General features: G+C 40.5%; 1 protein-coding gene across 1 annotated transcript in view; it reads left to right on the top strand.

The window, feature by feature from the left end:
- The window catches only part of NPAS3 (neuronal PAS domain protein 3), an 836,061-nt gene that overhangs the window by 580,201 nt on the left and 234,125 nt on the right, over positions 1-21,735 (top strand). Inside the window, exon 6 of the mRNA XM_045016654.1 lies at positions 14,838-14,927. Coding sequence (XP_044872589.1) covers positions 14,838-14,927 — 90 coding nt within the window. The remainder of the gene's footprint in view (positions 1-14,837; positions 14,928-21,735) is intronic.

Here is a 21,735-nt window from a genome sequence, read left to right as displayed (position 1 = left end):
AAAACCACCCTCGACACATTTTTTCACCCAGCAGGCATTGGGGGCTCTACCCAGCATTCCAATGGGCAGCGGGGACTGCGGGAACTGTGGGATAGCTTCCCACAGTGCAACGCTTCCAAAGTCGACGCTGGCCCCGTTACTGTGGACTCAGACAGTCGAATTAGTGTATTTAGTGTGGATACACAACTTCGACTTCATAAGGTCGATTCCACAAATTCGAATTAAGTAGATTCGAAATAGTCTTGTAGTGTAGACGTACCCTGAGTGTGGTTATTGACACGCCAGATACCTACTGTATTCTATTGTGTCATGAAAGTCTTGAGCACTCTTTGATGCACAGGTTATCGATACAATACACTGCAATTGCTTCAGGATGCCCTTAAGGGGATATCGTAACAGTGGAGTTTCCACACATGCACTCTAGTCCCCCCATGGTAAAAATCCAAAGGAAAATTTTCACATAGTTCTGTGCATGCACATAAGCTGCATTTCTAAATGGACAAATTGTATATTGTTTCTGCGTTGAGGAATTTCTTCCTGTAGTGTGTGTGTATCTGTATGTGTGTGTGTCTAGATATGTAATATATGTTGGAAAAATGGTCTCATACACGCACGAAAATAGGATTCTGTAGTAGAAATGCAAACAGATCCTTAATTATAGCAGCACTTGCGGTTGCCATTATGGTATATTAATTTGAGCAAAAAGAGTATAAACCTTCTTCAGAGAAGGAGCTGTTCTGTGCTGTTGGCTGATATGCTTGAATTTATGCAAGTATGTTAGTAAACAGTAAAATCCATACTTATCTTTATATACCCAGGCATTAAGTAGTTGGTGAGCTAGTGGGGGGGAGCAGCATTCCTCACAGCCTAGAATGGGATTTGATTCCTGTTGACAGCAGAGCTATATACTGTCTTCTCACCTGGTCTCATATTCCAGCTGTGAAACAGAAGTGGCAGGTCAACGTAGCAGCGCAGTGCTGTAGTGGTAAACTGAGTTGTTATCCTGAAATCATTCAGGACCAGGCTTCAGATTCCATCAGAATAATTGATTTTCCCATAAGTGGGCATTCCTTCTTTGTGTGGAATATACTTCAGGAGTGAAGCACTGCAGCCTCAAAACACTTCAAGAATGCTCTGAAAACCAATATAGAGATATCGGGTTTACAATGTAGAACACAGAAAGATTGGATAATTCCTTAGGGATAAGATTCTGAAACATTCCTATTAATGTAGATCCTAACTGATTTCAGGAAATAAACTGTTTGTTTTCTGCTAATATGGTTGTATTCACAGTACTTCTCTATCCAGAACTATTAATTATACTGAAGATTGAAGGGATAAAAAGCAAGAGTACCAAAGAACAACTTCAGAATCCTTTCCCCAAGTGGAAATTTAGATTTGTTTGTCCAAACCAAATTTTCTAAATTAAACTTTCAATAGCTGGCAGACGCAGATTCAAGATGGATCAGATTCTCCCCTAGGCTGAGAACCACAGGTATATTGGGGGAGATTGTCAGCGCTCGTTACAGCTCTGATTCTGTGCGTTGGCATGTGCCAGCCCATGAGTGAGTTACAGGAGGAAAGAAGCTGCTCTAATTTATGCAAGCACTGCATGGGTCCTAAGGAATTGATGGAGTGGATCTCTGTGGTGCTGCTCCCCCTCAGTGCCCAGATACAAGGGGTGACAGTTGGTACAGGAATCAGCTCTGCCAACTTAATGCCAGCTGAAAGATGGAGGAATTCTCAGCTGTTGAGTTATGGCTAGTTTCTGGCTTTTGTGCACCACTCATTGAGATTGGAGGGAAGGAGCTGGCCTGATATTTTTATATTTCATATTTTCAGAGACATTCTTAACATCGTGCTATTTTAACATGTCTTACAAAGAGCACAAATCGGTATAATGCATCAGACAAAGAACATACTTCATTTCTTCACAGATCTATTTTCAAGTATCAATATTGTCTTTTAATAAATGTAATACATTACACAGAAAGGCCCTAATCCTACAATTCACTGTGCATAGGCACAGCACTGCACCTGTATAGAGTCCTGTTGACATTAATGGGGCTCATGTGCAGTGAATTTCAGGATACAGGCCTAATTCTAGCTAGGTAGGTATTTTCAAGGCCCATATTACTATATGATCTGAGCACCTCTTCAGTAGAAATGTTATTTTAGCAATATAACCACCTGTGTAATGAAGGTTCCTCCATGTGATTATTTTACCCACCTTTACTGGTTGATCCTATTACTTTGTGCTGAACATGCTGCGAACACATTTAAATATATATATATATATATATATATATATATATATATATATATGTATGCTGGACTTGGAACAGACACGCGCACACTGTACCTATAAAGATTTTTTGGTTAAAATTAGGGTTGCCAACTGTTTAATCACACAATCTCCAACACCCTTGCCCTGCCCTCTTCTCTGCCCCTTCCCCAAGACCATGTCCCTATTCTTCCCCTTCTCCAAGCCCCCCCCCCCCTCGCTCACTCCAGCCCTCTTCCTCCATTGCTCGCTTTCCCCCACCCTCACTCACTTTCACCAGGCTGGGACAGGGGTGTGGAAGGGAGTGAGGAGTGCAGGCTCTGGGAGGGAATTTGGATGTGGGAGGGGGCTCAGGGATGGGGCAGGTGGTTGAGGTGTGGGATGAGGTTTGGGGTGCAGGCTCTGGGTGGGAGTTTCGGTGCAGGAGGTGGTTTGCGGTACAGGCTCTGGCTGGGCAGCGCTTACCTCAGGCGCTCCTGGAAGTGACCGGCATGTCCAGCTCCTAGGCTCAGGGGCGGCCAGGCTGCTCTGCGTGCTGTCCCTGCCTGGAGGCACTGCCCACGCAGCTCCCATTGGCTGCAGTTCCCCGTTCCCAGCCAATAAGAGCTGCATAGTCAGCGCTCTGGGTGGGGGCAGCACATGGAGACCGCCTGGCCGCACCTCTGCCTAGGAGCTGCTGGAAGACATGCTGGCCACTTCCAGGAGCGGCATGGAGCCAGGACAGGTAGGGAGTCTGTCTTAGCCCCGCTGTGCCACTGGACTTTTAGCGGCATAAAGTCTCCCAGATTGGCTTCAGTAGTCTCCAGGAGATCAAGCCTGATTCCAGGAGACTCCTGGCCAATCTGGGAGGGTTGGCAACCCTAGTTAAGATGGAATTTTTATAAGCTGAAACATTCACATGGGTTATTTTCTTTCAATCTTAGAGCCATTAAAGTTACAAATATAGCACCTGCTTGGGTAGACACTTGCACCTGTTCAGCATGCCATTAAAGTTAATGGGGTTCCCATGGTCTGACCCCAGGAGTCCAGGACTGGGACCTGAGGCCTCATCCTGCAAACACTCACTACCTACTACTGTGCTTACTACTATACACAGTTTAACACAACTTCTGTGCTAATACTCACGGTAGCAACACTATGCAAGTACTTGCAGGATCAAGTACTTCATTGGGAATGGCACTTTGCAGAACTTGAATGTACCTACAACCGGCATGTTTTATATCAGATAAATGTTTGTACCTCTAAAGAGCAGGTGCCACTGGAAACTGAAATCTCCTAGAGCCAAAGAAAATCTAGTCCGCAGGCAGATAATGACTGCCTGACGTGAAGGGACCACACTTTCAGGGCAAGAGATAGGTAACGCAATCTCTGCATGATAGCTCTCATCCTAAATAGATATTTTTGATTGTACCTGATGGCATACAGTGTCTTTGCAGAGAGTTTGCAGTCCACACAGCCTTGTGCTAAAAGTAGGAAACCCATAAAATTCAAGGCAACATGTTCAGCATGAACTGGCATCCTAGAGATGTAAGGTCAGTGCTTTAATACACAACTCCCACAAAATGGAATTTAATTACGTGAGGCAGCCCTGAATTCCTCCCTCAGCAGTCCTTCCCTTCCTCCCTCCACCCCCATTTATGTCCTTTTCCTGTATATCTTTCTTCTGTCAGGTACCTGATTCTTAAAAATAGGGGGTGGGGTGGGGGGGTGTTTCTGTCCCCTGTTTATTTTATATTGCAGCTTTGTAAGTATAGACTTTTTGAATAAGTAGCAACAATTAAGACAAGATCAAAGGGTTTTCCTACTATTAAAATTTTATACAGAGAATGCACAATGAAAAAGTTATGCTGGTCATCTAGATATAGGAAATAGACAAGTAATTACATCATCCTCTCTCATGGGTGTACTACAGAATAAACTATTAACATTTTCAGATTATTCCAAAAGAACCAAATAATGTAAGTACAATCGCTCTATTGAATGAAGAATGTGGGAGTAAAAAAATCATTCACTACAATAGTTTAGTGTCTCCTGATACAGTATATCTAGTCATCTTCTAAAATGTTTTACTCAGTGAAGGCTGTTTGCTTGGATACCCCCCCTACCCTCTCCGGGATGTAAAACCATCCAAGAGCTTCAAGCTGTAGCAGGTCATCAGACTATTAAAACTGTAATCTCATGGAAACCTAACATATATATTAAAATAATCTACCCAGCCAGTTGACTTTAACTGTGCTAGTGCTGTATTGTATGAAATATCAAAATCACTCCAAACAAATAGTTTTCTCTCCCAAACATATCAATGTCTCTGCCTGTATGTCATCCTCTACTTCAAGACCATAACAACAATTTCAAGAATTAAACCAAGCAATTCAGGTCACTTGATCAAATTCAAGCATAAAAATCAGCAGAGATATGTGATATATAGAATCTTAGCTCAAGTGTTCCACCAAAAAAAAGTTCACAGAGGTACTTAAAATAATTTGCCTTCTCTCATTTGATTCCATTTCATCAGTTATTTCTCATGGTTTGGCCTTGAAAAAGTGTCTGCATACTACATAAAATGTTTGGCTAGCATAATTTATTTTCAGAAGCTGGATACATAATGGATGCAATTCCTCTATCTTGGAATTTCTTTTTCACATTAATAAAGCTTCTTCTGTCTTTTAATAGCATTACAGTGCAGGTCAGGGATATTACTTTCTTTCTTCCTGCAATACCAAATTGTCAATGGGTCTGATAGCTTTTAGGGTGCTATTTTGTGCATGTTCATAGGATAGTCTGGGATGGTGTTACAACTGAAGGAAGCCTTCTAGCAGAAATCAGAGTTAAACTATTATCCACAAGGTGGTGGTCCCCAAAAATCTTTCAGCAGTTTTGCACACGAAATATTGCCAAATCCTTAATCTCTGGTTTTCCTTGAACTCCCACAACTCTGCAATTTATAATCATTTAATAATTCTCTGCCTCATCTGTGATATTACCCAATTTGTAATTACTGAATATATCCATGAATGCAGCATCAAAACACAACAATCAGTTTTCAAGTGTTACCATCCCATCTGAATTTCTAATTTTCTCTAATATTCCATCTACTTTGAAATTGATCTTGGTAAGAGATCTTAAAACAATATCAATTTTTATGAAATAAGTCTGCTCATGCAATCATTTGGGTTCACCCTGTCTCACAGAGCACAGATTTGGTGGGTGATGCTTCAGGGGACTTGGCAAGTTCTTTCACATATTTTTGCCTCTTTGGTTCAAAGTTGAGAAAAGGTTTTCTTAAGATTGACTGGTGAGGTTTTTGTTTTGTTTTATTTGCAATTGTAAATTTCATCCAGTCTCCCCATGCATGGGAGTAAAAAGCAAGAGGGAGCCAAATTAATAAACTGACAGCAAAGCTCTCTCTAACCACGTCCTTTGAGCTTGTCCTATTACCTCATCCTTTCATTTTAGTTTTGTTGCCAAATGTGTGTCACAGACTCAGTCAGACTCCGTGCTTAGTGTAGTTTATTACACTAGATGTGTTAAAATAAATAAAATGGTGTTGGTATGAGAGCTGAAAAAGTGAATGGAGTGTACTGCAGTTTGATTTTGTGATTAGAGAGGATTTTCATTCTGCAGGAAAGGGCTTGAAGCCCAAAGAACACTGCAGTACTTTCCTATGATCTCACCTTTTATTTTATTTGGGATTTCTTTGTTTTCATGCAGAGAAGGCAGAAGAGCAAGAATAAAGCTTTTGGAGAATTCTATAAATTAATAAATGCCCAAACTTTTGATTTTATTTTTTACGTATGTGTCTCAAATACACTGCATATGAAATCATATTTCCGGGAATAAGAGTTTTTGTCTTTTTTACAGTACTTTGTTGCAAAAGCCCCAGGCACAATTTATTAGGTTTTTCCACATAAGTAGTAAAGCTTTGCTATATTTGTTGGAGTTACCGTAGGATACCATACTGATATCTTAATAGTGATAGCACAATAGGCGTGCCTTGAAGCCTCAAAACAGATTTCTGTTAACCTGTTCCTTATGACATGGTTGCATATTCATGAAGTTCGAAGGGCTCTGTCTAATTTTTACTAGTGAGACAAAAAGAAAACCAAACCAAAACAAAAAAACCCTCACCTTTAACTGTTGTTCTTAGTAAATTATTGCTATGCTATTTAGCTCTGTTACTGCAAGAGGAGAACTATTTCCTTGGGTAAATGTCGGTTGTCTCCAGTGCAGTCTCTCTTTAGTAATAGTAAAATATTTTTAGCTGTTATTGGATGCTTTATATCTAATTGGTGACAGGCATTGTGCTCAAATTAATGCTCAGCTCCAGTTATAATATCATTATGTCATAACAGTGAAAAATTCTAATTAAGATGATCTGTTTGCCAGGAAAAAGTTTAGTATATCAATGAATCTATTTTATCAGGGGTGAGCAGTTTGCTCCCCATCCCCCCTAATCAGAGCCTGAATTATTAGAAAAACATCACAGATGCATGCTGCATTGGACAAAGAACACATGTCTGCATTTAAATCATGTATATCTTACTTTTTACTGATGTAATTGTGAAATATGTTCTTTTTGCATTCATAATTAGGGGGTGGAACAGATGGTGAAGGCTTAGTTTAAAATAATCTGTCATTAAAATAACCTAGCCTACTGGTAATTCTTCACTCTAACTGGAGTTTAGGTCAGGGTAACAGGGTTTTTTGCGGCATTGAAATACAGGAGAAGGAATTAGGGACTTCATGGATAGTATGATATATGAGGATATTCCCCAGAAGGACACTGTAGTAAGAGTTCAGTCTCTGAAATTTGGTTATAGTGAGAATATGCAAAAATACCAGGGACAGAATTTCTCTGACAAATATAAATCCATTTAACAATGCATTATACATTAGTACTCATTCAGTCAAAGTGGTACAGTTAGTTTCATATCCTGCAAGGAAATAATTCCACAATTTCACAAATACTGGAAGAGCCATTCAGTGTTTTGGGTTTAAAAAAAAGTCGTACATTTTTTGCATTATATAGATGTCGGAGGCTATAAATTATAATTATTGGCACTATTATTGAGAGGTGATATAGCTACTGACTTTTACATCTGAATCTCACTTCCTTCATGTCTACCACATAGACTTACTGAGATATGACATAGGAAATCTTGTATCAATCCTGTCTGGCTAGCTTAGAACTTTTTAGTAATAAGACTGTCTCAATAAATCCAGACACCTGCATGTCTTTAAAACATTTATTTAAGTGTTTCCTCTAAGATTTTGTTCGCTAACTGCTTTGAATAAAGCATATAGATTTCAGCATGGTATTATGATAAATCTTCTTGAGGAGGGGCAAGTATTAACATTTGTGTCGGTTCTTTTTCATCTTAATCCAACCTCGGTTAATAATCAGAAAATTCTACATAGTGGGTAAGAAGATGTAATTAACCCTTTGACCCCAGAATCTTAATTGGAGCCTGTTGAAAACAGTGGGGCAGTTTTAAAAAAAAAAATTAAAAAGTAGCCTGTGGTGATTGAAAGAACATAATAAATAATGGTTTTCTCAAATCAAAATGAAAAAGTGCTATGAAACGTCACCTTTAATCACATTTTATACATAAGTAAGAAGTATAAACTGTCTCAAAATAGGAGTGTTATTAGTCTTTTTCTTAGATCAGAGATGCCCAAAATTTGGCCATCTGAGGGCCTCATTAACAACTTTCAAGAACCCCAATAGTGATCATAAAATTGAGCTGATGGCAGCCAACTTCATGTTAAAAACAAAGGGGGAAGGGAGCTTGAGATTGCAGGTCCCAAAATGTATATTCCATCTATATCTGAGTGGCCTCTGCTCAAGTGAAATGGAGGATTTTGTGAAGTCTGTTTAGTCTCTGCATGCCACACCTCTGTACTAAATTGACAATGGCTATGGAACAGAGCGTAGAACTTTGTAGCCCATGTCTGGTCCACAGTTCATGCTTGCCTTTGTTTTACAGAAGCAGCAAAGAATCCTGTGGCACCTTATAGACTAACAGACGTTTTGCAGCATGAGCTTTCGTGGGTGAATACCCACTTCTTCGGATGCAAATAGTGGAAATTTCCGGGGACAGGTTTATATATGCAAGCAAGAAGCAAGCTAGAGATAACGAGGTTAGTTTAATCAGGGAGGATGAGGCCCTGTTCTAGCAGTTGAGTGAAAACCAAGGGAGGAGAAACTGGTTCTGTAGTTGACAAACCATTCACAGTCTTTGTTTAATCCTGAGCTGATGGTGTCAAATTTGCAGATGAACTGGAGCTCAGCAGTTTCTCTTTGAAGTCTGGTCCTGAAGTTTTTTTGCTGCAGGATGGCCACCTTAAGATCTGCTATTGTGTGGCCAGGGAGGTTGAAGTGTTCTCCTACAGGTTTTTGTATATTGCCATTCCTAATATCTGATTTGTGTCCATTTATCCTTTTCCTTAGAGACTGTCCAGTTTGGCCGATGTACATAGCAGAGGGGCATTGCTGGCATATGATGGCATATATTACATTGGTGGACGTGCAGGTGAATGAACCGGTGATGGTGTGGCTGATCTGGTTAGGTCCTGTGATGGTGTTGCTGGTGTAGATATGTGGGCAGAGTTGGCATCGAGGTTTGTTGCATGGATTGGTTCCTGAGCTAGAGTTACTATGGTGCGGTGTGCAGTTACTGGTGAGAATATGCTTCAGGTTGGCAGGTTGTCTGTGGGCGAGGACTGGCCTGCCACCCAAGGCCTGTGAAAGTGTGGGATCATTGTCCAGGATGGGTTGTAGATCCCTGATGATGCGCTGGAGGGGTTTTAGCTGGGGACTGTATGTGATGGCCAGTGGAGTCCTGTTGGTTTCTTTCTTGGGTTTGTCTTGCAGTAGGAGGCTTCTGGGTACACGTCTGGCTCTGTTGATCTGTTTCCTTATTTCCTCGTGCGGGTACTGTAGTTTTGAGAATGCTTGGTGGAGATTTTGTAGGTGTTGGTCTCTGTCTGTGGCGTTAGAGCAGATGCGGTTGTACCTCAGTGCTTGGCTGTAGACAATGGATCTTGTGGTGTGCCCGGGATGGAAGCTGGAGGCATGAAGGTAGGCATAGCGGTTGGTAGGTTTTCGGTATAGGGTGGTGTTAATGTGACCATCAATTATTTGCACCGTAGTGTCTAGGAAGTGGACCTCCCGTGTAGATTGGTCCAGGCTGAGGTTGATGGTGGGGTGGAAGCTGTTGAAATCGTGGTGGAATTTTTCCAGAGTCTCCTTCCCATGGGTCCAGATGATGAAGATGTCATCAATGTAGCGTAGGTAGAGAAGGGGCGTGAGTGGACGGGAGCTGAGGAAGCGTTGTTCCAGGTCAGCCATAAAAATATTGGCATATTGTGGGGCCATGCGGGTGCCCATAGCGGTGCCACTGATCTGGAGATATATATTGTCATCAAATTTGAAATATTTGTGTGTGAGGATAAAGGCACAGAGCTCAGCAACCAGTTGTGCTGTGGCATCATCAGGGATACTGTTCCTGACAGCTTGTATTCCATCAGCGTGTGGGATGTTTGTGTAGAGAGCCTCTACATCCATGGTGGCCAGGATGGTGTTTTCACAGACCTTGGGTGGCAGGCCAGTCCTCGCCCACAGACAACCTGCCAACCTGAAGCATATTCTCACCAGTAACTGCACACCGCACCATAGTAACTCTAACTCAAGAACCAATCCATGCAACAAACCTCGATGCCAACTCTGCCCACATATCTACACCAGCAACACCATCACAGGACCTAACCAGATCAGCCACACCATCACCGGTTCATTCACCTGCACGTCCACCAATGTAATATATGCCATCATATGCCAGCAATGCCCCTCTGCTATGTACATCAGCCAAACTGGACAGTCTCTAAGGAAAAGGATAAATGGACACAAATCAGATATTAGGAATGGCAATATACAAAAACCTGTAGGAGAACACTTCAACCTCCCTGGCCACACAATAGCAGATCTTAAGGTGGCCATCCTGCAGCAAAAAAACTTCAGGACCAGACTTCAAAGAGAAACTGCTGAGCTCCAGTTCATCTGCAAATTTGACACCATCAGCTCAGGATTAAACAAAGACTGTGAATGGTTTGTCAACTACAGAACCAGTTTCTCCTCCCTTGGTTTTCACTCAACTGCTAGAACAGGGCCTCATCCTCCCTGATTGAACTAACCTCGTTATCTCTAGCTTGCTTCTTGCTTGCATATATAAACCTGCCCCTGGAAATTTCCACTACTTGCATCCGAAGAAGTGGGTATTCACCCACGAAAGCTCATGCTGCAAAACGTCTGTTAGTCTATAAGGTGCCACAGGATTCTTTGCTGCTTCTACAGAACCAGACTAACACGGCTACCCCTCTGATACTTTGTTTTACAGAGTTTCTCTTTAGAAGTCTGGTCTTTGGTAGTTACTCTAGGGTCCTCAAATTGAAAGAGAGCTTTAAAATTTTGCTAGAGGGAAACACCTGTGTTTTTCTAACAATAGTTATGCAGTTGGACATATGTATGTAATTCAAATCGTACTTCCAAGAATATCTCTTTGCTAAACAAAAATTGGCAGCCAACATGTAGTGTACCACGGTGTCAAATACTCTTCTACAAGACACCTTCCTGTAGCCCCTCCACCACCATTGTTTGAAGGCTGGATGGTGTCTTGGTGTGCACAAAGGACACAGGCTTTATGAAAAATTGAAAAATTTCAACACGCATTACCTATATAATAAATATTCATAAATAATACCTATGAATAACAAATGAGACGGCCCTTCACAGATACTGTTTGACCTGTATAAGGAACAACAACATTGGCACAAGGGTGCTTAGCCCATCTTTGCCCTCTCATATATTTAGGATGGACTAGATTACATTAGCAGGTTTTCCTGTTTTTGCGGGAGGAGTTGTCCTAGATCCTAGAAATAGAGTTTGTTTTTTACTTCCACCACTTTAAGGTTTTTCTCTCATTGCCTTGCATTTCAGGAATTGAAGTAGTTAGCTCATTAGTAATCTAATAGGCAATGACTTTTTCAAAATGTGATTAGATGCACATTATATACAACTCATTTTGCTCTTCTGACCCTTTCAAATGCTGAATTCTGTCAGTGTTGATACACAAGTATAACACGGGCAGGGGGTAGGGGAGAGGAGAGAGAGGAGGAGGAGGATTCATCCACCCTCTAGTCTAGTAACTCAAACTAGCAAAATGGAGGAAATCTTATGGGAATGGTCATGAGTCAGTCACACAGAGAGGAAAAACAGCTTTGTGGTATCCTTCCCTGGCACCACCAGTCCAGGAAAAACCCAGCCATAGTGCTTCTCTGACAACTCGATGAGGCAAAGGTGGAGAACAGCCTCCCAGAAGGGGATGGAGGAGCAGGAACAGCCAGTCCTACACTAGGAAGGAGTAGAAGATAAAAGCTGTTTAACTGAGAGAAGCGACAAATGGGTGACATGAGTGAGTCACTATTATAGTGGGAGTTGCAATGGAGTGCAATGACACCTGTAATTAAAGGTGATTAACACTTTCCATTGTAAGTCCCTGTTTTCAGTTGCTCTTAACTTTTCAAACTTTAACCATTCAGGCTAAAATTTTCAATGCCTTGTGTCTACTTGAAGATAACTTTTTTGTTTTGTTTTGTTTTTTAAAGTTTCAGCAAAAATGGTTGAGCCGTGTCCAAAAATGAGGTTAGGGAAAACTATGCTGCTTTGTCAATATTAAAAATTTTTTTACTGCCATTTTATTGAGAAGCTTAAATTCTTAAATGTGATGGTGCTCAGACTTGCACTTTGTCCAGGATATAATCCAGGTGCCTTTTACTGTCACCCATAGGTGCCGACTCCATGGGTGCTCTGGGGCTGGAGCACCCTCGGGGAAAAAAATGGTGGGTGCTGAGCACCCCCCAGCAGCACCCCCAGCAGAACCTGCCCCTCCCCCCAGTGCCTCCTGCCCGCTGGTGAGCTCTGCTGATCAGTGCCTCCCCCTCCCTCCCCACACGTACCACCTGCCTCAGATCAGCTGTTTGATGGTGTCAGGAGCCACGGGGAGGGAATATGGAGGAGTAAGGGCACAGCACGCTTGGGGGAGGGGGCAGAATAGGGCAGGGAAGAGGCAGGGGTTAGAGGAAGCAGGGTGGGGTGGGGTCTTGGGGGAAGGTGTGGAGGGGGGCAGGGCCTGGGCAGAGCCAGGGGGAGTACCCCCTGGGAGATTATAAACTCAGCACCTATGCTGTCACCACAAAAATTCCACCCAGATTTGGCCAAATGATTATATAATATAGCAAACAAGCTAGAAAAGATCAGTGAGGCATTCCTGCTGAATTTACCCTTTCTCATAATATAAGAACAAAAAGGCTGAAAATGTAAAATTGACAAGAGGAGGAACTTTTTTTGCAACACATAATTAATCCGTGGAACTGATTGCCTCAAGATATTATTGAGACAAAGAGCATAATGGGATTCTAAAAAGGAACAGACATTTTATGGATAATAAAGAATATCTTCAGTAACACTAGTTATACATTTGTGCTTAATGACATAAGCCAACTACTAACAGCCTGAGTTTAGGGAAAAACTTTCCCAGTTGACCTCTTATTGCATAAATGTCCACTATGGATATTTCACACATTCCTCTGAAGCATCTGATGTTATCCACTGTTGGATACTGGATTAACATATCTAGACCGGTGGCCTGATTCAATATGGCAATGACTGTGTTCCATAGCCAGCATGGGGAGATAATGGCAGCATGGTAATGAGTCAGTAGGGTGTGACTGCTGTTGGAAAGAGGCACTTTATCAAATATACCAAAACATGTCCACATAGTCATAGAGTTCTCAATACTGTTTATAGCAGGGGTTTAAACAATGTTCACTGTAGCATTGATAGACCCATGTTCCTGAAGGATGCCTTAAGCCACAGAGCTTTTAAAGGAAGCCTCCTCTTCTGACCTTTCTCACAGGGGAGGGGTAAGAGAACAGGACACAGACATAGTAGCAGAAGAGATGTTAGAGACTAGAGGATGCCACATTTATAAAGGTTTTCATTTTGCCCTTGTATAGGTCTAATCTGAGTTCCACCATTCCAGATTTTTCACCTGTTATTGATATTAAAGTTCAAGGAGCCTACGTTAATCATTTGCGGGGTGGGTGGGGGGGGAGATGATGATTTATAAGATGCCATAAGCTGCTTGCATAGTATAAATGTTTTTACTTGAAGAAAGTCTATGTAGATTTACATTTTTATTAATTCATAAATATAAATTAGAGAGCCTTTCTTTAATGCAATATCTTTTGTGAGTGTTTGTTTTCCAATGTGTGGTTCATTCTTTTGAGAAAACACAGATTTTTGAACTAATTCCACCACCTACTACATCAGAGAGAGGTGAACACTTGCCAAAGTCAGCTTCTGACCGGCAGTATGTTAGAAATTAATCAAGAAGCAGAGGAATCAAAACATTAAAAAGCCTCAGAAATCACTGCTCTGTATTTGAAAGAGAGCAAAATTATTGCAGTGACTTTGGCATCTTATATTTTTCTCTAAATTTGTGTGCAACTCTGTTATCTCGTTCTTCCAAGAACATGCTGATCTCAAATGTAATACATTTGTCTTTACACATACCTCTATCCCAAGGCTTGGATTTGGGATGTTTCCTCATTTGCAACTTCTTATAGTATTACAAATCTCTATAAATTTGTGATTTTGCTTCAGCAAACATTACATATGTGTTTTGACAATAATTGGCCTCAATAGAGGAATAAAAATGAAATGCCATGTATTCCCAATGAAGAGGCATATTTTCATCTTGATGTGTAGTGATTTACTCCATGTATCAAATTTAGAATATATCTCTTTGTTTATTAACTGCAGTCATGTTTCACAAGCTGTAACTTAATGTGTATAATCATATCTTGATTTTTTTCCATTTGCAATGGAAACCAGATCTAAAGACTTGAACCTGCCAGAATAAAATTGAATCTAGTTTTACTCTAAAGGGATGAAATTAATAAAATTTCTATAGACCCAACATAGTTGACAGTATCTGTTGATTGGCTTTGTTTGTTCTCCCACAAAAGGCAGGTGTGTGTGTGTGAGGGGAGGGAGGAGTAATCCTGGAGTAATTAACAAACTATGGAGGTCCATAATGGTTCAAGTGATGATCTGAATTTTTCTCTTGTTCAGTTTTTTGTGAGGGGAGATTTCCCCCTTTGCTAATGCATAATTTTTGTGTGTAGAAAAACTGAAGTATATTTGGTATTATTTTTCCTGACTTCTTGTTTCATGCAAATGAGATTAAATTACACATAATGTATCTATGATGTAAGGAAGACAAAAATTTCCTCATACTTTGGTATATACCTGTGTGCTGTTTGTGCATATATAAATACAATATACTGTAAAAGAATTGCATTCGGAATACAAGTTAAAATGTTTATATAGAAAACAAAACATCATCCTCAATTTAGTGTTTGATGCCTTTGTTTTAATCTGTTACCAGCTTTGCATCAATCTATTTACTTTTATTTTTTTCTTACTCTGCAGTCCCTGGATGGATTTGTATTTGCACTAAACCAAGAAGGAAAATTTTTGTACATTTCAGAAACCGTCTCCATCTATTTAGGCCTATCCCAAGTAAGTAAAAATTTTCGATTCTAGAATGTAATTGTGTAAGCTGCACTCTTCTGCTAAAGTAATAATCTGTTTTGCAGTATTTTGCATGAATTGTGGAATCCATTATTTAAGGTTCATTCTGAGAAGTAATTGAGAAGTATAAGTGTCACTATTGAATGTTCAGATAAAATAAACTTGGGCCTGAAAACTTTTTGTCACAAAGGATCATTATTAATTTATTGAGAACAAATGAATTTTCTTTTCTCAGTTGTTTTGAACTTTAAACCTCTATACCTGGTAGGAAAGGGACACACTAATAGTACTTCCCTTGTGTCCTATTACTGGATGTTTATGGAGTACCCTTTATTATCCTGGGAGCTGACACAATGACAGGGAGTCATTTGGAGTCAAGAAATGCTGAAAGAGACCATTAAAATGTCGTGCAGGGAGGGTTCCAACACGGACATATTTTGTAGCCTTCACAAATGTTCACTAATACGAAATGACAAATTTATAAAATACAGTATTTTGATTATTTAGAGTTTAATTGCTGACATCTGTTTTTCAGAGGCTAAAAGGGAAGGAAAAAGGAAAAGTTGCTTGTTGTGGCTTATTGCTAATCCTACTGCATTCAGAGGCTTCTAGCCGAAATAGCTCCCTTCTATTTGGATTCAGAAATGCAGCAGAGAGTTTTTGCATGATGATTTGCCAAGTAGGATAATCTACTTCTAGTACAGTCACCCTGAGGAGATAAAAATTGAGATAATGTTTGTGTCTGCTCTTTTAAATGGGGACCCATAGTGAACTTGTTGCTTGAGTAAGTTGGCACAGCTCAGAGGAGGCAACTATTAGTATTGGAAGCTTTCAAAAGCTAGTGATTTTGCTGTGCCCCAGCTACATTAAGAACGAGATTTTAAAATAATGAGAGAGATTTTAATGTTTGGTGCAGAAAAAGACTAAATTTAAATATTATCTGATGAGAATCAGAATAAGAGTTATTAACTCTGCAAAGAACATCCAAGCAATTGGCTATAGTGTGTACAGCAATTGTGTTTTGTGGAGGCTTTAGCAAACCAAATGATAGCAATAGAAACTGAGCTATTTTTAATTTAGTATTCATATTCTTGTCTCTCATTGAAGACCCTGGTTTTGTAATGGGCTTTAATCCCTGCCTTAATCTGTTTGGGAGCTAGTATCAAGGATCTGAGGTTTTGAAATTGGTGCACCACCATGTTGCTAAAACAGTAAAGAATCAGAACTTTAATGTTGTTATTGTCTTAAGCTCATATTAATCTGTTTTATGCATAGTATCCAACAAAGTTTAATAAGCCAATAAAGAAAAAAGGATGAATAATTAGTTTAAGCAGGTAAATGCTAATTAGGGAACTCCTGAAAGGCATCCATTATACACTAGCTTAAAACAAATTTTACAGCCCTGGTTAGTGGTGTAATCCAAATTCTGTCAAGGCAACTGCATTTTCTGTAATTGAGATGTGTATGTTTGCTTTGCATAACAGATGGCTCTGTATGCTTAGACTGATAGCTAGGAAAATAATAATTGCATTATTCTGGCCAAAAGAATATTAGCTCTTGGGTTTTGGCCATTTCAGTCAGTCCTCCTGCCAGCACAGCATATGCACATATATGGATTGGATTTTCAAGGAAATTGATGCATCTGGAATAGTGTGGCCATCTGAAATATCATCTGTTAAAGAAAAATGTGGCTTTAACCCTATGTTAGTCTCTTGTAAAAGCATTTTCTTCCACTGATTTTTAACTGCAATAGCTGGTAAGACTCTCCTTATTCTAAACTTGTGTCAAGTTGTTGAGACATTACACTTCATCCTTTGAAGCAAGTGTTCAGATGAATAAAGCAATTACTATTTTTATTAATTATTTGTGTGACTGTAGCACACAGGACTTTAGTAATGGACCAGGACACTATACTAGGTTCTATACAAACATGGAATAAAAAGACATTCCCTGTCCCAAAGGGCTTACGGTCTAAGATGAGAGACAACAGGGGGCTGCAGGCCAGTGGGGGAGTACTAAGAAACAATAAGACAATATTGGTCAGCCTGATGGGATGTGGTCTCAGCACATCAGCAGCCTAACCATTGTCACATTTTTTGTAGGCTTAATGGAACAGTATAGTTTTGAGGAGGGTTTTGAATGAGGACAAGTTAGATTTGCAGAGGTTTATGGGGAGCTCCTCTCAAGCATGAGGGGCAGCATGGCAGAAAGCACAAAGGTGCTTGTTAGAAAATGTAACAAGCAGATGATGGAGTCTGGCATCCTGATCAGATCGGAAGCGGGAGCTGACATCGACATGAAAGGTGATGAGCAGAATAGGGATAGCCATGAAAGGGCTTGTAAGTGAAGATGAGTAGCTTATGTTTGATGTGCTTGAGACAGGAACACCAATGGAGGGATTGCCTAAACATGTTACAGTATTTGCCATATCATAACATCTCTTTGCATTTACTAATCGAGGTATCAGTGAAAAATTGTGTTGAAAAATCAGGCGCAAGATTGTGGACTTCATCACCATAATAAGTGAAATCTGTTGAGGGCCTTTGATTTACCCACTAAAATATGTCTAGTTGGTGTCCCCATCAGTCTTTGCTTAGGACATTTGTACTTTATCAGGCCATAAATGAGTAAACATTGTGTACACTGTATACATCCTTACCACATTTTTTCAGTTGCCTTCCTGTAAATGCTGTAAAATTTTACAGATGCATCACTAGCAGCAGCTAAAGGAAAACTGCAATCATGCATACTAAATAGCCATTCAAATGCTTTATTTATTACAAAGAGCTGATTGGCAAAAATAGCCATGCAAACAAATTCTCGAAGTACAAAGGAAATGCTAATATGTCACTACAGTAATTTCAAAATAGTCCAAAGTGAGGAAGCCATTGCAGTATGTTGTTGTTTCATTGAATTGTGATATGTGATGAAGCCGGCAAGAACAAGCATTAATGGGATATGAACACATAAGATATCTTGCCTCCAATTCTTTGCATTATAGAATCATAGAAATGCAGGGCTGGAAAGGATCTCGAAAAGTCATCAAGTCCAGTCCTCATGCTGAGGCAGGACAAAGTAAATGTAGACCTTCCCTGACAGGTGTTTGTCCAACCTTTTCTTAAAAATCTCCAATGACTTGGATTCCAGCACCTCCCTTGGAAGCCTATTCCAGAGCTTAACTACCTTTATATGAAATGCTATAAGATAAATATTAATTGGTTCCTCTATGAAGCTGGCTGAAGATAGATTTGTGTAGAATGCACCCTATAGACACTTTGTGAAACTTCTAAAACATTTCATAATGTAAATTCTAAGCTGCTTCAGTTGATTTCTCTTCCTGAAGTGCTGGCTTATATGTAGTTTTATTTTACTGTGTAGTGCTGCTTTGCTTACAGTACTTTGTTTTTGTTTCTTTGTCTTTTTTATTTAATATGAATGAAAATTAGGTAGTTCATTTTTTAAAAAATAAACAGGAAAAATGTCACATCCAATTAAAAGAAAACTGTCTTTTGACCCAACTTCAAAGAATGAATGTAGAGTTTTCTCCACAGGCCCAATTTTTCTCCTTTGTGTAACTTGAGAGTCAGTGGTTCAATAAAATGGATGCTGATGTGCAAAGTAAGATTAATAGTAAAGAAATCTGATAATACACCTCTACCCCAATATAACACGGTCGTGGGGAGCCAAAAATCCCTACAGCATTATAGGTGAAATGCCGTTATATCGGGGTAGCGGTGGCAGGGCTGCAGTGGTGATTTAAAGAGCCCAGGGCTCCAGCCACGGGGAGCCCCAGACCCTTTAAATCGCTGGCAGAGCCCCGCTGCTGCAGCCCTGGGGTAGCGGTGGCAGGGCTCCAGCGGTGATTTAAAGGGCCCGGGGCTCCCCGCAGCAGCCCTGGGCCCTTTAAATCGCTGGCGAGCCCCGCTGCCGCAGCCCCAAGGTAGCAGTGGCAGGGCTCCAGCGGTGATTTAAAGGGCCCAGGGCTCCCCGCAGCAGCGAACCCATGTTATATCAGGTCGTGTTATAACGGGGTAGAGGTGTACTAATATCTCTAGAGCTAGTCTGGGGCTAAAAATGAGGTTACTTGTTGCAAAGTCTGGGCCTACTGTAATAATAAATAAAAATTGTAATAACGACTCTTTCAACATTGTAATGAATGTACATTGCAAATAGACACGAAAATATATATATTTGGGTTTTAAACACTTTGGCCTGGATTCACAAAAGAATTTATGTGCCTAATCCCAGAATCAGACCCTCTTGGGATTACCAACGCCCCCTTCTCAGCTGCCTTCAAATTGTATTTTTGGTACAATTACTTGGTACCTAAAATTTTTGAAGGAAAAGGCACCCCTCTTTCTGCTTCTGAGCACACTCACTGCAGCCCCATGCCAGGCACTCGGATGCCTAAGCCCCAGAGCAATGCACAAACTGGGAGAAGGTAGGTGTTCCTCTGCCTGCAGGGCTCAGTCCAGTAAGCATGCTCGGACCTTATCTAGTGGATTGGGCTCCTGTATATCAGTTTACAGAAAACAGCTGGGAGGAGTTGCGGGAGAGGAAGGAGACGTTACATTTAGCCCAGTGACTAAGGAACTCCCCTGATTGATGGCAGATCCCAGTTCAAATCCCTTTTCCCCCTCAGGTGAAGTAGAAACTTGAACCAGGAGTTTCTCACATCCATACTGACATACCAGGTGAGTATCCTAACTACTGGGCTAAAAGTTATGAAGGAGCATGTCCTCGCCCCACTCTCTGCCTTCTTGCTAAAAGCACCTAACACTGGAGATGGTTTATAGCTAAGAATCCCAAGCAGAGGAAGGTGTCTCCCTGTAGCCCAGACTAAAGTGCCCATCTGTCAGAGATGTGCAGGGCTTACCACACATCCCTTGGCTTTGTACCTCCCATTGGCTACCTTATGCGAGGAGCCTCCTTGCATGCTGGCTTTTGTGACTCCCATTCTCAGGTGCCTCTCTCTTCCCATTCATTGTATTGAAAACCTAGGTGCTGAACTCAAGGCTTTGTGAATCCCAATGATTTTCTAGACACCTATGTTTCTTTGTGAGTCTAGCCCTTTATCTGCAGGCTAGTGATGACTGGGAATTTTATGTTAGTTGGTTTGCAGAATTTGATTTTAGAGTGCTTCTTCCAAAACAGTTCACTCTGGAATGGCATTGAGAGCAGTTTCAGAGAATATCAGATGCACATTTGTGGCAGATACTAAGGAGAAGAGATGAAGGAAACTAAAATAAGGGTTTAAAAGTTAGAAGAAATGGGCTACATTGTATAGGCCATATCCTCAGCTTGTGTAAAACTGCATGGTTCCATTATGATTTGGTCCAGTATAAAGTGGCCCAGAAACTGTAGTATTCACATGTAGACTCATGATCATTTAGAAGCTTACAGTGCATGTGTACAAGGGGGTTTCTACAGGGGGATTTTTGCATGGAATTATTTACAGCAGTAAAACATGTAAGGAAAAATTCTGGCCCCACTGAAGTCAATAGCAAACTCCCATTGAATCCAGCAGGGCAGGATTTTACTCCTGGAGTAAATGTGTGCGCTCAGAAGCAGAAAAAAAGAGCACCTAAAAAGTGACTTGCAATGGGTACATGCCACTTTTCACACTGGTGCAACACATCTGCATCAGGGGTGCAAAAATCCCCAGTGCAGGCCAGCTGTGTTTGTCCATCCAGCCACATTGCAAATCCAGCAGGCAGTTTGAAATACCAAGAAACTACCATCCTTTGAAAATGAACAACTCCTGAATTTCTTGAATTATATTAATAGTGTGGGAACAGATTTCAAATAGAGATGCCTAAATTGGTCACCAGATTCCCACATCTGGGCACTCAAATGGACACTCAGGCACTCAAATTGCTATTTAAGGCCTCTAAATGGCAATGTGAATGTCTAAATCTGGGATTTGGGTACATAATTTAGGTGGCTAGATTTACAAATTGGCCCACAGCATGTTTTATCTTTGAATTGAACAATTTCTGCTTAAAAGAAAAATTACATCTAGAACAAAAATGGGAAATTAACAGAGTTTTATCATTAAAAAACATGATCGGCCAACGAGCTGGCTAAACGTCTTCTCATTTTCCTGAAACAAGCTCTCAGTCATCTCCTATTGACAGTAGTACTCTGCCTGTATAATATGGATTACCTCCCTTCTCTTTTCTTTCTACACCTTACAATAATAAGCTATTTCCTACCTTAGCTTCAAGCTTCCCAGGACCCAGACAGGGTTGCAAATTGGCCCGTTTAAAGAAAGCTCTCTAAAAGGGAGCAATGCAGCTGCACACATAATAAGAACTAATAGATGTGTGGGGGGGTGGAGAATAAATTATTGTTTTGTCCTTTTAAAAACAAACTACGTGCAGACAACAGGTATATTAGATATGAACAGCTTTACTCATTCTGTCACGGATCTTTGTAGTTCGGATCCCTGTGCATTTGTTCTATGGAATGGCAAATAAAATTATAGCTACAGCACACAAGTACAAGGTCAAATAAATGACAGTACTCAGTCTATTTGTGAAGCTATTCTGAAAGGGAACCATGGTGCCAAATGTGGTTTATTTGAATAATAAAGAAGAATTAGATTCCCCTGATAACTTGGCTGAGGGCCAATAAATCACTGGAGGTTAAGGATGCTTTGCAACTGCCATGTATTTCTTTTGCTGTTAGGAAGCACAAACCTCAACTATTATGCTCTACCTGTTTTTCAATGCAAATCAAGTTGAGGTTGGTATATGGTTAATGCATTACTATATGCTAGGTTTGTTTAAAAAAA

Source organism: Mauremys mutica, chromosome 4 (assembly GCF_020497125.1).
Source record: "Mauremys mutica isolate MM-2020 ecotype Southern chromosome 4, ASM2049712v1, whole genome shotgun sequence".
NCBI classification, from domain to species: domain Eukaryota; kingdom Metazoa; phylum Chordata; order Testudines; family Geoemydidae; genus Mauremys; species Mauremys mutica.
The sequence above is the reverse complement of the archived record's forward strand: the minus strand, read 5'-3'. Positions and strand labels throughout refer to the sequence as shown.